Source organism: Sturnus vulgaris, chromosome 5 (genome assembly GCF_052056855.1).
Source record: "Sturnus vulgaris isolate bStuVul1 chromosome 5, bStuVul1.hap1, whole genome shotgun sequence".
Taxonomy (NCBI): domain Eukaryota; kingdom Metazoa; phylum Chordata; class Aves; order Passeriformes; family Sturnidae; genus Sturnus; species Sturnus vulgaris.
Window position 1 is genome coordinate 48360397 of NC_142247.1, and position 17552 is coordinate 48377948.

The window sequence follows — 17552 nt, forward strand, 5'->3', positions numbered from 1 at the left end:
GAGAATACAAATTGGATATATTTCACCCATAACCCATCAAACCCTTAGAGAAGCAGTGTTGAGACAGCAGGAGATCTTGGTTTACTGCTTCTGTCAAAACAGAGGGATCCCACAGATTCATCTTGGAAATAAACAGGTACAATAAAAGGTCTTAGGCTGGCAGAGGGCAGAAATATGGAAAAAAAATCCCAAAAGTATTGTCTTAGCCCTTGTTCCAAAAGCAGGAAGCAACATCCTTTAGCAAAACAAGTTATTCCTGGTAGTTCCTGTAAATTTCATTTTGAATGGCAAAGTGTTTCTGTGCATGAGTCACTTGAAACATTTCCATGACCGCCGATGCATAAAACAAGACCTTGGCCTCGCTTTTCCAACTTTTCTCCCATCTCACCTGTTCCTGTGTTCCCCTCACCCTGAGCCTGCTGCTCTGCTGCACTCCAGCACACAAAGCTCTGGGCAGCCTCTGCCCCGCAGATCCTCCACACCCTTTCTGCTCCCCTCTCTGGGTGTTTCCCTGCTCCCTGGCGGGAGGCCCCAAAATGGTGCTCAAAGCAGAGGCACTCTGGCCTCCCTTGACACGAGCTCCATCCTGAAGCCCCAGGAGCAGGAGAGGAAGAGGCTGCAATGTCTGTTCACAAACACGGGCAGCTTTCTCCAGGACAAGCACTACAGTGGGTGGGGCTGTCTGCAATACCAACAGTTTTGTCCCTACGTACAGCAAGCATAACCTCTCTTTGTCCACAGTGCCTAAAATTACCTTTGACCATTCTCTCCCTGCCATCTTCTGATCCTTTTCACTTCACGCTTACCCCACCAGCAGCTTCCAATTGCTTTGCTGCTCAGAAACAAATCACTCTCTGTCCTCCTAATACTAATTTCTCAGCTCTGCTCAGCTCCCATCACACCTTGCTATCTCAGAGATTTCCCAGGGGATACGAACACGAGATATTCTCCTTTGTGAGAGACAAGCAGCCAGTGAGAGACAGTCTTAGGGACACTTGAGATTGCTCACAAATCAAACAGGGTATCCAGCAATGAGCAGTAGCAGTAGGTAAATGAAATGGCTTGGTGCTATTGCACATCTCAAACAACATCTTCAGAAACATTTCCAAAAGGCTCTGGCACAGCTTGTGTCTCACAAGATTGGTGCAGAGGCAGTTGGAGTGGGCTCAGGCAAGGAGTCTCCCCAATAGACTGTTTCTTCTGTTTTGGTGCTCTTGGCACACTTCCATATTCAGAGCTGCTGATGCTTGTCACTGCCATGTCCACTAGGCAGATGCAGGAAAGCAGTGTGCTGTCCTGGCCTTAATTCCAATCACATCATTCAGTGCATGCCCCACCACCAGATTCTGCTCTTCACTGTTGCTTTTTAGTAGTAGTAGTAACCACAGGTAGACACTGAAGTATGCATTAATGATAAAGGACAGTAGTATTAATGGCAAAGGACAAAGAAGTCAGAAACTTTCACTTGTAAGATATAGAGTACTGTCACTCAACTTCAGATTTTTCTCTACCAACAACCAAGGCAGAAGTATTTTCTTCAGAAGGCAAATAAGCCTGATTTCAAATTACGTGGTTTCAAGGTGCTTTCAAGATTCAGCAGATACATCAAGCCTTAAATACAAAAATTCTGCTTTCAGCTCAGTATTTAGCCAAAGAGTAGTACTGCATTAACTAATAGAAGGATAATATTTTCCATATATTTTTATATTACCTTTTACTAGAATTCTATTAAGGCTTCATATATGTACTTATCCATGTTTCCACACAGAAAACAGAAAGTGCACTCCACTCCAGCATTTGGGCTCACAGCATAGGGAAGTTACTGTGTAGTTATGGTTTGAGTCAGTAATTTAAAGGATTGGGGTATTATTCTTTTTTCTATGTGCATTAAAGACTAGAGCCAAAACTGACTTTGGCAGGAGCACCTATTCTGAGGACAACTCAGGAAATTTATTTTTCAGAAAGTAAAATTGATCATGTGTGAATAATGTGTGTTTCAGGTGAAAAAGTAAATAATCAGCAGTTATTTTATCTCAGTACAAATTCAATAAAAATTACCTCGGTTTAGCACTTTGTAAAATAAACGTTAACGTGTACCACTAAGTCTAACAAACAAAACTACATCTCTCTTTTTTGTCCTTTTGAGGCAAAAATAAAAAGAACTATACAGGAGATTTTGCTCTGGATTTTAGCAGCAACTTATACACTGATATCCACCTAATGTCCAAAATAATTCTGCATCCCATACAGAATATTGATTTTTACATTTGAATATCAATGCACAATCTTGTTTCTGCAAACACAGATATAATCCAGGCTTACAAAATTAACACATTGTTAATTCCAAAAATTCCAGTTTCTTGATTTGCAATGTTTTCATTCACCAGGGATGGAGCACACATCATGAGGCAGTGGGCTGTGGTTCTGGGATGTAAAACCACTGAACATTCATGTTAGTGAAGTTCTGTAAGGTGCATCCAACCAACTTTAAGTTCTGGTTCCCAGTAAGCTAATAATTAGCTTTGTTATTCGGCTTTTTGTTTATTTTGGTTATTAACTCTTGACTGTTTAACGGCAGAAGAGCCTTAGGGCAGCATTTCCAACACAGGATAATACTCTCAATCCACAGTAAATATTTTAGAAGTCTGTTAGTAGCTCATACATTCCTTTCCTCCCATTTTGCCTTGAACCTCCAGCTCCAGAATATGTCTCAAAAGAATCAATACATGAACAAAACTATTTTCAGCAAGGGAAGGAAGCCTGCATATTTGAGCTGGCAATTTTAGCTAGCCACATAGGCATTTGAAATGGGCAGATATTCACAGAGCCCAAGTGGGAAACTTGTTCCTAGGTAACTTCATGCAACATCTATCTTTTGTACTCTGTTACGACACCAGTGCATCCAAAGCACTCTGAGCCCCCAGATGCAAGACCTGCATCAAGCAGTCTTTATCTGTGCTCACCCTCTGCCCTCTGAAAAGCTAAACTTTTAGTGTCACCTAGGATAACTCAGGCTAGGTAAAATGTGTTATGCAGTAGTTGCAAAGTCCACATCAGCTGTGTTATAATGTTATCCAGATTTACAGCTTACTATATGGGAGTAAAAAACTCAGTTTAAGCTAAGATGGAAAGTGTTGGAAAGAGTGTGAAATACCTCAGAAATCCTGTCTTTAATATTAATAAGCATATGTTGTCTCCAAAGCATTACAACTGCAGCTTTTCACTTATTGATATGATAGGGAAAAAAAGAATTCTAACATCTACTTGGAATGCTTAGCTGAAGCTCCAAAAACACTGTTAGAGTAACTGGCCTGTTTGGCAACAAATACAGAGATTTTGAATATTATTTCACTTCTCATCCCCATGTAAAGAAAGGCAAGAACATAAAGTATGTTTTTGAGGAAAGAAATAACCCAATTTTAAACACTAATATAATTTAATATGGCAAGCAAAGAAAAATGAATGGATTAGAGAGTATTTTTCAATGCTGAAGAATAGGAAAGGGAGGGGAGAGGAAGTTGTGGGAAACTTAAGCTCATCATGTTCATGAAAACATCAAAACAGCTGCGCAGCACTATCACTCTATGGAAACATTTTTGTGCATGGAAGAGAATTCCTCCAGTCAAGTCTGAAGTCTGTAAAAGGCAATGGAAAGCTCTCTCAAGAAGCAGAGCATACAGTACTAACTCCGTAAAAGCTAAACATAATTGTACTTTAGTAGAGAACTCCCTTCACCAAGCACATTCTGGGTATCTTCCACACATGCTGCTACAACGAGATTTCTGATAACTGGGGTTAGGTGGTACAACCATTTCTCCCTGTCAGAGTTTCTTAGAGTGTTTGCGGTAGAGAAAACTGGTTGCATCACTACTATGATTGTCTGACTTGAGCTGGCTTTTAAACTCGTCAAATAACCTTTTGCAGAGACTGAAAGCTTTTATGTCAGATACACGTCAGGGCAGAGGTGAAAGGAAAGATTTAAAATTACAGGTGAAATATTCCTAATATATATTTATATTGCTTAAGAAGGAGAATCTTTGCATAAAGAATAATTTCTTCTTTTTCAGGAAAGCATTGTGGAAGAACTCTGTCACCACCAAACACTGGCAAAGCATGCAAGCGTTTGGTGTAGGGTACTCTGTAAGTGTATCTTTACTGATCCAGTGAGAACTCCTGAACTAGGAATCCACTCAGATATATCCAAATTAAAGGCTTTGGGGTAGACGATGAAAATTACAATGGGTACATAGAGTTCTGTACTTTAAAGCTTTGATGCTATGTTTATATCAAACAGCACATTTCACTGACAAAGCAAGACAATTAGTGTCCAGAGCTTGGGTTCTTTTCCTTCTGAGTGTCTCTAGACCTGTCTAATGGACTAAACACCCATTAGAGATCAAAGCATATCTTCTGATTTAGTCTCTTCTGAGAGGAATATAGACCATGTGCTCTACAGTTTTCCTACAATGAGACTGAAAACACAGTAAAAGGACAAACCACTTTGAAGGCACAATCCTCATCCTAATTAAAACATTAATGGAAAAAGGTACACTTTAATCTAGAGCCTGAACAAATGGAGGTCATTCTCTGTGCTTGTCTACAGCAGTCCAACACCAGGCATTCTCAATAAAAGGAATAATTTCTTTCTGGCAGTTTTCTTTGCTCTTCACATCCTGCAAAAGACTGTCAAGGGGACTCCGTCATTTAAACCATGTTACAGAGTTGATAGAACTCCTCTATTTTAAGGACAAAAAATGAGATACTTGAATTAATAAAATATACATCCATTCAAATCATTGCAACTTTTTTTCAGAATTTACAACAGGAGTTTTGCAGATTTATGGTTTCAAGCAGAAGACAAGAGCTCCACAATAGAAATGTGTGTTTTCTCATCCACCAGGGGTTTTAATGGCTGCTTTTTTTGCTTGTGTGTGTAGCTCAAGGACAGTGAAGTACCACTACTTGCAACAAACGACAAGAAACTCTGAAAGTTACTTCTTGATGCATTTAATTTTTTTTGTGCTGTTCTAAGAGCTCAGGTATTATCAAGTGTGAGGTACACATTGTAACAGGACCAAAAGTACTCCAGCTGGATCAGGTAGCAACAGGTTACAAAATATTAGGAAAAGAAATACTGAAAAATACAAACGATATCATCTAGTCATGCATCAGTTGCAAATCCAAATTCTGAAACCCTTGAAAATCAGTTCCAGGAAAAGCTCACGGCTGCCCTCTCAAAAGAAGGATATTCCAGTTCTAGAAGACTAAGAGCAGAGGAACCTCCCATGCCAACCCTCTACTTGACCTTTGCTGCCTGAAAGGTAAATTGCATCCTTGGTGCACACAGAGTTGACCTGGGGAACACTGCTCTTTCAGGACTTGTCATTAGGAGGTTTCTTCTTGGCTTCCACATCCTTCTTAAAATCTTCCAACTTCTTTGCAATATTAGGAATCTTTAAAGACAAAACAAAACAATCACACCATAAAAAATGCTGGGCTACGTGAGTTTCATCAGGAAAGACAATACCATACACACAGCAAGAAATTCTATAAAGTTTAAACTGGTTTTTAAAAGGTATTTCCATTATCTGTTACCTTGCATGGAGATTAAATCTAAGCAGTATCAGGCAAATAGGAGGTGAGAGCACCTTACATAAGGCTTCAGGAAATATTTAGATTATTAAGGCTATAAGTCAGCCAGTGGTGATGGGAACAGGAAGAAGGAAAAAAGATCACTTTACAGGAAATTTAGCATGACCAGTCTGGCTTCCTGACTGAAAGAAGACAAACTGCCAAGAATAAGCAGATTTAAACACTGATGCACAGACTTTCAAAGGGGAAATTAGATTGTACTATACTGGTCATAACCCATGAGAAAAGAGCATCAAATATGTTCTCAAAAATGTATTAAGAAATAGTTCTCTTGGTTCATCTTGTGGGAAACAAAATTCCTCACAGGGAATTCTACTGCATTGTAAACTGGCATCCTTTTGCAGTTTCACACTTGAAAGAAAATTCAATTTACTGCTCGTGAGCTTCGAAACTTCAGCTTTTTCTTACAAATAAAAGAATTTTGATAAAATAATCCAACAATAAATTTTGATAACTTGAAAAGGAAAAAATGCTGAAGTTCCTAATAGCAAAAGACTAGCTAAAACTGTGACGTGATAACGTATGATTTTACAAGCTAACTGATTAAAATGAAATTAAAGCAAACTTTCCACTCTTAGCTGTGGAAAAAAAAATCCTGGTTTTTTACTTCATCTGCAACATGACCATAGAGCAGAAGTTAATCCAAACAGAATGTAGTTCTCTTATTGAATAGTTTGAAGCTCACAGAACTGGTAACATAAGTTCCTCTTACCTTCCTTTACAGAATTAAGCTGTTTGAGCAAATGAAATTAGGACCCAGCCTGTAACACACCTGACACTTAAACTAAACCAAGAGAACTCCACAACTGCCAGCAGAACCCTCCATGTACTTATAACTAAGTACGTTGTGTGTACAGCTGCAGAATTAAGACCAGCTTATATTGAATGTCATCTCAAACCAATCATCTTCAACACCAGCAATAAAATTTCCATGTTCATCCTGCAAGTCAGTGTTGCATTCCCAGGAAGCCACTTCCAGCAGATCAAAAGCCTGAGTCCCCCTCTTGTGGCAATACTTTATCAGCGCTGCCAGAAAAGCACCATACAATGCTTGTGATACATATTGATACATCCAAATGTATTCTTATGACTACATTTTTGTAACACTGTAAAATGTGTATTGGACAGAAACACCAGCCTTTCACTAGTCCTTTTACTGGACTGACTGTCAGGAAAAATCGCCAGAGTTTGTGCATAAACAAAGAGCAAAATGTAAGATTTTTTTTTTAAAAGCAAGATGACTTCAATACTGAAGATGAAAGGAAAGCAAAACATAAATATCACCAAAGCCTCAACAACTTTGTTTTTTTAGTGAGGCTAATACAGATTGCATAAGAATTTTAAAAATATGTATATGTTAAATGTTATTAACTCCTCTAGCCAGTAGGTAAAGTGGCACTGCTCTTACAAGGGAGTCTGCTGACTCAGCAGTAATTAAAAGCATGTTTTGAGGGCACAGCTTGAAATCTTTTTCCTCTGCCCTCTCACATTGAAATCTGTTAACTGAGAACTGAAAAAAGAAGTTCTCCTTCGCACATTGTGAGCGTGCTGGTTATGCACTGAAGGCACCTAGAGGGAAGGGAGGCTCAGAAGTTTTTCTCTATGAGAACTTCCTCTGTGAGTTGATGGGACCAATTGGAGGCTGGTTTGGTTGTTGACAGCCTGAGGAACCAATTAGAAAACTTAGTTTGCTCCATGAACACACATTTTGAAGGAAGTAATGCAGGGAAAAGCTCTCTTTAATTTCCAGCCTTTCACATAGTAACACTGACTGGCCCGGGCCCCTTCCCCATGCGGCCCAGGCCGGGCAGGGGTGGGCTCGTGAGGCCGCTGGGCCCCGTTTTCAACCGGGGGCCCCGATGGCCAGGGGGAGGAGAGGCCATTGCTGAGATCGGAGCCCTCTCTCCTGACCCGGCGTGACCGCAGCTCGACGGGGCCCTGCCCCTGCCGCCGGCTCGGAGCAGCCATGGGGTGGCCGAGCCCGCCCAGCCGCCCACACGGCCTGGGGGAGGGGGCAACCATGAAACCAAACTCACGGGTTTTTTTTCCCTATCTGGACTTGGCCTGAGATCCTAACACAGCTCCAGCATGGCCTGGCCCAACACCCTGAAACTTCTGTATGAAATTTTAACCCTTCTAATGATCAGATAAGACTTGCAGACCTCCAATCCTCCCTTCAACGAAAAAAAAAGAACAGAGAGGATACACTAAAGTCAGTGAAGCAGGAGTCAAGTTCCAGATGGAAGGAGAATGAGGAGATGCCATGAATTCAGGCTGAAAATCCTTTTGTAAGCTATAGGGATGGACTGTACTACATTAAGAAATTCCTTTAAACCATGGAGAAAGACACGGGGGGGTTGGAGTGTTCCATTTGACATATAGTTGACCAAAAGCACCTGTGTTGAGAATCCTTTGCTTCGAGGAAAGAAGGAGATCTCTCTTCCTGGGGATGAAGTAGGAAGAGAGAGAGAGTATGAACAGAGAGAAAGAGAGATGAAAAGAACTTTTGCTTTGGAACAGTTCATGCTTAAAAGTAAATACCCCATGACTTTAACATGACCCATAAGCACAGCTTTGAGAAAGCTGTGAAGATGGGAGGAGTTCGTGGAAAGTGAAGCCACAAAAGAACTGTTTTTTTCTTGTGGAGAAGTCCCTATGGCCTGACAAGAGGAAACTCTTCTTCCTGAAATGAACTGAAAAGGACTATTTAAGTTGGGAACTGACAGAAGTGTTTTTGTATGTTGTTGTTAAGAAGGTGTGGAGGGGGAAGGAGGGAGTAGTCTGAAGACCTTATTCTGAATTTATTATTTCCTCTGTGTTGTTAGTAAAGTTTTTTTTATACCCTTTTAAGTTTTAGGCCTGCCTTGCTTTTGCTCCTAATTCTATATCAAAAGAAAGTGAGTATATTAAAATTGGCAAACCTAAGCTATAACAGTGAGAAAAGAAGGAAAGAAAGACTGCAGGTGAATACACTTTTTGAAATACGAGAAAGTATGGAATTTTTTAAAAAAGCTGTCAAAACTTGTTTTCATTATCTGTCTGAGAGACAGAGGTCTAAGGATTTTTATTAACAATTATACTGAGTGGAGAACACTGTAAGAAGACAGGCTATCCAAGACAGGAAACCAGTATTTTAATGCTGGTAAAATCCACGAGTGATTAATAAACCTCTTATGTTCCTGTCTTTGCCTGTAGATGCCTGGACTCTAGGTCGGAATAGTTTAGGCTTTAAGCACTGCACTACCACAGAGAAGATGATGCTTTGCTTCCACTTTTTTTTTTTTTTTGCTATTAAGGTTGGTAAAGATCTACAAGATCAGAGGGTCCAACTTTTGACCAACCACCACTTTGTCAACTAGACCACAGCATTAAGTGCCATGTCCAGTCACTCCTTGAACATCTCCAAGGATGGTGACTCTATCACTTTCCTGTGCAGCCCATTCAAATGCCTGACCACTCTTTCAGCGAGGTAATTCTTCCTGAAGAAGTCTGTGTTCTCCTGTAACTAAAGTCAGCATTCTGTTTAAATTCTAATGGAGGGAAAACAGACATATATTTTCAGTTCAGGATAGGTTTATCTCTGAGAATACCAGGATACTCACATCATAGTTCTGAGCCAGATACATCCCAACCACATTGCCAAGAGTAAAACCAAGCTAAAATGGAAGAAATTGAGAAGAGTTAACATCCTTCCATCAAAAACATATTGTCTAAAATAAAGAAAAAGGAATATTGCAAATAATTTAAAGAGTTTCAACTCTTCTCCTATTTAATTTCTCATCTTTCATCCAGAGAGGTGCAATTTTACTGGTCTTCCTCACCAGAAACACCTTGCCATCATTTCCAAAATACCACTGAGTTTTATTAGTCCATACATATCCCCAAGACTATTTAGATAAAGCTGTATTCATCCTTGTAAGGTCCTCTGCACACCCACAAAGGCAGTAACTCCTAGAAAAATGAGGGAGACAGCAGCAGGGACCTACATATCACAGAACTCTTGGTCCATGCCGGGAAAGCCTAAAGCAACACCCCACTAGAACAATGCTCAGTGTTGGAAAGGGACATACATGTCTTAGTATGAAGTAAAAAAAAAAAAAAAATCTTCACAACATGAACTTAAACTGATGTAAACCTGCATCTTCTACAGCAACAGCTGTGTATCTTCCAGACAGACCCTTCTGACACCAAGAGATTAGTTCTCAGCCAAATCCATTCTGATCTAGGGGCTCCTCCAAGGCAGTGCAGTTGGTTGGAAGCTGGACACAACCTCTTCTAACAACTGTGCAGAATTATAGTTGATGAAAGATGTCCATAAAAATGCACTCTGGCAGCAGAGCAAGAGCGAAACACAAGCGCAGTTTCTGGCCTAGACCTTGTTTGCCAGCTGAGGAAAATCCTCAAGCATAAGAACACTTTTGGAGTGAAAGAAACTCTGCTCTTCAAAGACATGCCACAAGATACTCATTCCTCAGTATTCTACATTTTATTTCCAAAATAAGTCTGCCCTATACCATGAAAGCTCATTTAACTGTTTTGAAAGGGGGCACTACTAATATTGTGCTTTCATTCATTGTTAGTAGACAAAACACTCTTTGTAACAGCTGTGGCCAGTTCTATTTAAGAAACTTGTTACTGCTCATGGTCACTGCTATCTAAATAAGACTATTTTAAGAAAAATAAAACCACTGCCTACAAAACAACTTTCTCATTACTTACTGACCAGACATCTTTTCCAGGCCCAAAGCAGCACAGATCACAGCTCATCTTTTCTGTGATTCAGACTCCATAAGCAGCACTGGTGAAAATCTATCTATAGAAAACTAAAATTGGCTGAGAGCTGTCAAATGAACTCTGACTGCAAGTTACTTCAGCATTTTCTTAAACACATTTTTGGTCTTATTCCTTGTTAAAATTACTTTTTTAAGCTTAGCTTTAACAATTTAAGAATAATTATTCTTCTGTGTATTGTCCTGGTTATCATATGCTCTTGTAGTTTCAATTACCAGCTAAGTAGGTACTCTAGGAGATACTAACAAATAATGCACTAATGAAAACCAGACCTGTGATTCCTCTTAATTCAGGGCATCATACTAGCAGAGGAGAATTTCCTGCATCTTAAGCAGTGTCTGGGAAGCCATCTGGAAACACAAACCAGATCCTTGTTTATTAGCAGTGTTCTACGTTTTTACCCTAGAACCTTTCCAATATGTGTCATATTCTGTTGTGAGATAACCCTTACTCAGTAGAGACAGTACTGAGATCAGTACTCTCTAAAAGTGACTTTCCATTATTAGAAAGTCCAGCACTGCATCCACCTAGTTGCACTTATTTTTAGAGCTGACAATTTGAGCAGTGGGGGAAAAAAAATCACTACTTAAGACTTCAGTTTTATGGGAAGCAAAACACATAGCCAATGAAAATGTGCATGTTGATTAAAAACAACAGGGCTGAGGAGAGTTCAAGGTCTTCCAAATTCTACCCAGCATTTCATGATGCATTGAAAACAAATAGCTTATTTAACACTTAACTCTGGATTGCAAAAACGCAAGGTTTGTGAGATTATTCCTTTATCTCTCTGCTACAGCCATAACCAGGCAGAGTTAAACATCCAGTCTACCCCCAAGCATGGAAGAAACCCAGAAACCCTTTGTCTAACTGTCACAAAGTAATGAGAAGTCATAATTAGAAAGTATTTTTATCTAGCAACAACAAAAAAACCCAACCTCCCCCCCCCCCAAAAAAAAACAAAAAAACAAACCCAAAATTTTAGCAGAAAGCAGTGGCGCTGATAAACACAGAAACTTTGAGACAGGCTAACCATATTTAGCTTTCTGAAGGTTTTCATTGGAGAGGGGATGATAAACAGCTACAGCAATGACTGAGACTTTCATACTTTGTACATTATGAGGCTGGGATGAGAAATCGGCCTCATTTATTTATTCTACAAAAAACAGGCAAGACTCTCCCAACTTCCAACAGGCCATCACTTCTTGCTCTGTATCAACACCTGCTATGAAACTCATTAGCCAGCTGAATTATCGTGCCCCAACGAAAGATGAAGTCTAATATTCAGTCTAATAATTTTGCTCTTCTTCGAGGCAGTAATGAAATGTGACCCCTTGCCTTAATTTCCGTATATAAAAATCCACATGTCCAGCGCATTGCCCCTACATTTTTAAGGGTATACAAAATAGCAAGGGCTGCCGCCCCTGCTCTCAACTAAAGGAGAAAGGCATTTATGCTTACACAAAGAAATTTGAGCAGCAAGGGGAGCATCACTGTGAGCAAGCAGAATCTCCAAGGCAAATTAAGAGCACGACTCGGAGGAAAACCAAGCCGAGGAACTCCATTTTTAGAACAGTTTTAAGGCACCGTTCTGCGAGAACAAGAGAGACGGGTAGGAAGGAGAGGGAGAAGGGAAGCCGCACAAGGATGGGAGCCAACACCAGACACAGCCGCCCCGCTGACAAGGGCCGCGCTGCGGCCGAACACCGTGCCCTTCCTCCCTTGGTCGGGCAGCGGCCCCGCCGTGCCGTGCCGTGCCGTGCCAAGGCGACAGTGCCACGCCTCGGAGCCCAGAGCCTTACCAAGAACTGTAGCATGCCGCTCACTGCTAGCGCCGCCAGTCCTCCCGACCGCCGGAAAAGCCAGGCGGGCGGTGGCTGCTCCACTTCCGGGCCCGCCCTCGCCGCCATGGCCGGGGGAAGGCTCTGGCCCAGCCCCCGGCCCGACCTCACCGCCCCCGGCCTGGGGCGAAGCCGCGCCCGTGCGGCTCCCGGTCGCTCCTCAGGGGCTGCGCAGGGATGCCGGGTGGTGGTTTTTGTGTGTTTTCGGGGTTTTTAGGGTGGTTTTTTTTGTTTTGTTTTTGTTTTTTTTTTTTACTTCTTTGGGTTTTTTGTTTGTTTGGCTTGGTTTGGTTTTATTCTTTTTAGTTTTTTTGTCTTTTATTTTTTGGTTTGGTTTGGTTTTGTTGTTTTGCTTCTTTTGTGGTTTTTTGGGATTTTTGGGGTTTTTTTTTGTTTGTTTGTTTTGTTTGTTTGTTTTTTAGGTTGTATGAGTAGTTGTTCTTTGTGGATTACTTTGACTTCAGCTTCTTTTAATGGCTGCACTTAATTCATGGGGATTTGGACGGTAAATATCAGTTAGGAAGATTTCTCCTGCTGCTAGTCAGTAAGAGATCACAGGCTTTATCGCAATATATTTCGAAACTCTTTTTCTGCCCTGCAAACTTTCAGACAAAAAAAAAAAAAAAACCAAAACAAAAAAAAAAACCAACCAACCAAACAAACAAACAAAAAAAAACAACAACAACATAAAAAAACCACACCTCCACGAAATACGTATATTTTTGAGCTACTGGGAAACTCTACCCTGAAAGGAAGCTAACTCACATTATGTCTCAGTTCCCCGGAAGCTCAAATGCTCCATATAATAGAAAACATGTAGCTTCTGCCTTCCTGCAGAAGGTCCCTTGGTGAAATAAAGTATCTCCTACCCACCCCAGGAAAAAAAAAGCACAGAAAGATACTAAGTAACTTTTTTGTTCTGATGATACCCTGATAGGGACCCAGACTTGAGATCACTTTCTCCTGAATTTCAGGATGTCCCAAAGCTGGCGTGTTGTTCTTCCCTCCCTGAGTGAGAGCTGACTCTCTCATTCATGTTGATTCAATACTGTTTTTAGAGTGCATGTTCTGTATATACGTACTCTATAGAAATGGAGAATACTTTTTTTTAAGGATAACATTTAATTTACTCTGTTTTTACAATAAGTTTGCTGGGTTATGAACATACTAGGACAAGGATGTTTTATATGTTAGCCCCAATAGAAAAAGAAGAGTATTGTGTCACGATATTGTGAGAATTGCTAACAAAGAAGAGTTTATTATTCTGATACCCACATGAGTCTATGTGCCTGGACAAAATTTGCCCCAGTGTGAGAGAAGTGGCTGACATTGCTGGAGGGCCACTGTCTATAATATTAAAATTTATAATTAAAAGTAATGGAGATTGGAGGATATCTTTAATGACTAGAAGAGGACAAATGTCAGACATATCTACAAGAAGGACCCAAGAGAAGGCCCAGGAAACTAAAGACACACTAGTGTTGCTTCAACCCCTGAGACAGTGATGGATCAACTCCTCCTAGAAATGATTACAAACCAAGTGAAGCAGGTGGTTTTTCTCTACAGGCAGCAAATATGTTATTGTCAGATCTGAAAGCAGCACCAATAAAATATTTAATGTGAAAACTTGTGATAATTGTGTTGCAAATATTTGGGAGTTTATTTGAATAAAGCAGCAGTACTGGTTTAGCCATCATGAGGATGTAAGCAACACAAGGTTAGTAGGGAGGAATAGTATTTTGTCTTTCTAACTGGTATCCTAAGGAGAAATGACAAGTTTGCCATAGAAGCCCTTTCTCAGAGCTGAAAATTATTTAAGTCACAGGATATAAAACTAATTTTAAAAAGTATTCTTCTTTTACTTTCACAATAAATAATATATAACTTTGAATATAAGTCCTCAGGTTATATACATTCAAGTGTCTTTTTAATACCATTCTTTATTTCTCGTGTGTAGCTGGAAAAGGAAGTAGAAATCATACTTCCTTGATCTAGAAATTTTGTAAAATAAACACCAGATGGAGCCAGAAAACCATCTATTACAATTCTTGTTTAAGTTTTACTATGTTTAATCTGAACATTTTGGTTTTAGTTCTGTCCAATTTCTTTGGTTTGCTTTAGTAAAATATCTTTGATAATCTGTGATGTGGTTTCAAGGTTTTTGAGAAGTTGTAATTATCCAGGACTTTTTTGTCTTGCCATGGAGATATGCACTATTATAGTACACTGTAGATACAGAATGTATTATGCACTTGACATGTATTGTACAATATGCAATAAGAAATCAGAACCGCACATCAGTCAGCTTGTCCAAAATTTAGTAGAACTTATGACCTTTCAATATACCAAGTAATTGCCTACCTTAAAAAAATATATATATAGTCTTTAGTCTCAAATCTTTCCTGGTGGAGGTGCAGTTTATTGTTAATTAAAGTTGTTGAAAACATATTTTCCTAATAACTTCCAGTGCCTTCTATCTCCGCTTAGTGGCTGTATCCCAAAGTCCCTCTGGAGTTCTCAGATCAATAGCCTACTACATTTTTGACAGAAGAACAGAAGGCATCCCTGACTCACCGTGTGAGTCAAATTGCTTAAGGCCAAATTTTCAAATGCAATTATGACTAGAAGAAGTAGTTGGTTTATGGTGGTTTGTATTGATCCTCTCAAAGTCAGTTTTTATACGGAGCTCTCTGAGAGCCAAATATGATTCTGTACACTGGAGTCTGCCTGGCTTTGTGTGAATGATTTGTCAGAGGCAGAGAGCAGCTTAGCCCTTCGTGCCAGCCCTCAGCCAACCTGCAGTGTGTGCTTCCCTCTGCTGCCCTGGAGGAAACAATCCTCAGCACCTGCTGGAACAGGGAGATGTCAGGCAGTACTGGGCCCAGAGTGAACTCCAGAGTGCACTCGAGAGCACTCCTTTCTCCTAAAAGTGCTCCTTAACAGAAAAAGGGAAATTTTAGAGCATGAGGAACGTGAGCCCCAGAAGAACCAGAAGAGATAACCTACAGAAGTTCTCTGAGCAGCAGAGCTGAAGGGCAGCATGAATCATAAGTTGGAGTTGAGGGGTCTGTCACAACCCTGGGTGACAAAAAAATGCAGGACCCAGGCCCCACTCCAGTGAAGATTATTTCTGCATTTCCAATAAAATGAGAAAGTGATCCTTATTCTCATGGTATGATTTGATGATGGATGTTCTAATTCAATCTATGAATCTTAACATCAGGGCTTGTCCCTCTCTAGAGTAACTCCACAAGTCACTTGGCACGAGGGAAGGGACTCAGAGGGACTTGAGGAATAGCTAAAAAACACAAAATAAAAGCAAAATGTTCTTTATGTGCAAAATAATAGCAATGGGATGCTCCTGCAACAAACCAACCATGGGAATTTGAAATACTTTGAATGAAAAAAACCAAAAGATAATTCAACCACACCTTTTTTCCTTGTAAATTCATGAAACTGCATTTCCTGACCCACTTAGCCATTTATTACATCCTAGCATTGCAACTTAATTCTGCATTTCAACAAAAGGTCATCTGCAAGCCCTGTCTATGAATTTGTCATATACTTTGAAGTGATTTCACACAGTGATAAATATAGGCCTACAAATGGCTGTAATTTATCTGCTTAATATCTGACCATACACCTTAGGACCTCTGCTTTTACCCATGTAAATGGCTCTGCTTCATTATTTTTTCTCCACTCCTTCATTATAGTTATATATCTTTAGGTAACTTATATTTGACTTGAACTCAGCTTTCAACTGTTTTATCATGAGGTCAGTCAGATGATAGTGCAGGTTGGTTAGGAAGGCTGTGCCATATCCATCTTTCAGGTTTTCTTTCTTTTTTTAATGGATGAAAGAGATTTTTCAGTCTTTGCATACAAAGATAAAGAAATAACCATCTGCCCTGCCAGGAGAACTAGAAACCTTTTCAATATAAGTTCAAGTGTATGATGAAAAAAACCCCTCAAACCCAAAAGACTTATAATTTATTTATAAGAAGGGTAGTGCAATATGTTGAATGCAAATGAGTCATGATAGTTTTTACCCTGGAGCTACAACATCTAGAAATGTTCTTTAAAGAACTCCTCTCCTAGCCAGTTGAGATATTCCCATGAACACATGTCCCTGGGACTAGGAATTCAAAATTGGAGGCTGAGTCAAGCAAGAAATTATTGCGTAATGATACCTTTCAGCTCTAGCTGCTGGGCTGTGGCCTGAAAAGGGCAATATATGAGAAGTAGATAATATATGAGGAATTCTCCAGTGACTCACAGAGAGGCATAACTGCATGAGCAGATAATAAATATATAATGAATTCCACTCTGTGCCAGATCCACAGAGGTCATGGGTGCCAGTCATGGAGATTTAGCTGGCATTTCAAGCTGTAGCTGTGCATGCAACTGTGGGAGCTCCTGGTTCAGCTCCAGACATTCTGGTTTAGAGACAATCATCACAATCATATCAGGTGTGAGACATTGGGGAAATAGTCCCATCACTCATAGGATGACAGCAATCACCAGCACACTAGTTTTCTGAAATTGTTTCTCAGAACAGCACTAGAACTTTTTAAGAACTCAAATCCTATCAAAAGTGCAGAAAAATGAGCAAAGAAAACCTATTTATAGCTAAGCTTTCTTGCTGCAGTTAAGGCCCTGAGTGCACCCACAGGCTCTGCAGCCTTGACTTCCACCCCTGGATTGTGAGACAGAGGTGGGAGAAACCTCACTGGGGACCTCTGTGCCTTGGATCTGAAGCTGAGTTTGTTCCTGCTGCTAAGGTGTTTCTGGATATTAAAACAATAAAACATCACGGTGGTATTAGCTGATGGCTGAAGATGCACCGTCTTTCCTTCACATGTGTTCAAGAGTTATCCAGAGTTAAGTTTATGATGTTGCACACAAGTAAAACACACTCAAGGGAAATCATACAGGAATTTCATAGTGATGATCAGTAGATGGTGCTATTTTCCTGAGTAAAAATATAAGAAATATTTTCAAATTATGAAGAATATTATTAACATATTTCAATTTTTTAATTCCAGAATTAGGTAATATTTATTAAAAATTGTTTCAAACACATTTTTCCTTCCAAAAGTCACTCCAAATTTTCACTAGATAGATTTTCATAAGAGACAGAGAGACACTGGTTTAACTGACCCACTTCATCAAATTTGGTGGAATAATCTAATTGTCGTGTTGTACTTTAAAAACCAGCCCTTCAAAAAGCACAAGATTATCTGTCCAGATTTTAATTAGCTCTCCTCTTTC

General features: G+C 39.9%; 1 protein-coding gene across 1 annotated transcript; it reads right to left on the reverse strand.

The window, feature by feature from the left end:
* Positions 1–4991: 4991 nt before the first annotated feature.
* STMP1 (short transmembrane mitochondrial protein 1) lies at positions 4992–12362 on the reverse strand. The gene is made up of 3 exons (XM_014881594.2): positions 12243–12362; positions 9255–9308; positions 4992–5453 (listed from the first exon to the last, which is right to left on the reverse strand). Exons 1-3 carry the CDS (start codon positions 12348–12350, stop codon positions 5373–5375), a joined length of 243 nt encoding a protein of 80 aa, XP_014737080.2. The 5' UTR covers positions 12351–12362; the 3' UTR covers positions 4992–5372.
* Positions 12363–17552: the final 5190 nt, after the last annotated feature.

What these genes read in the sequence shown, in the direction of transcription:
- STMP1 (XM_014881594.2), bottom strand. Translation starts at nt 12,350, where the DNA reads ATGGCGGCGAGGGCGGGCCCGGAAGTGGAGCAGCCACCGCCCGCCTGG. An exon ending in GCGGCATGCTACAGTTCTTG is followed by an intron (nt 9,309 to 12,242) that starts GTAAGGCTCTGG and finishes CTTCCATTTTAG; the next exon opens with CTTGGTTTTACTCTTGGCAA. An exon ending in ATCTGGCTCAGAACTATGAT is followed by an intron (nt 5,454 to 9,254) that starts GTGAGTATCCTG and finishes TTGTCTTTAAAG; the next exon opens with ATTCCTAATATTGCAAAGAA.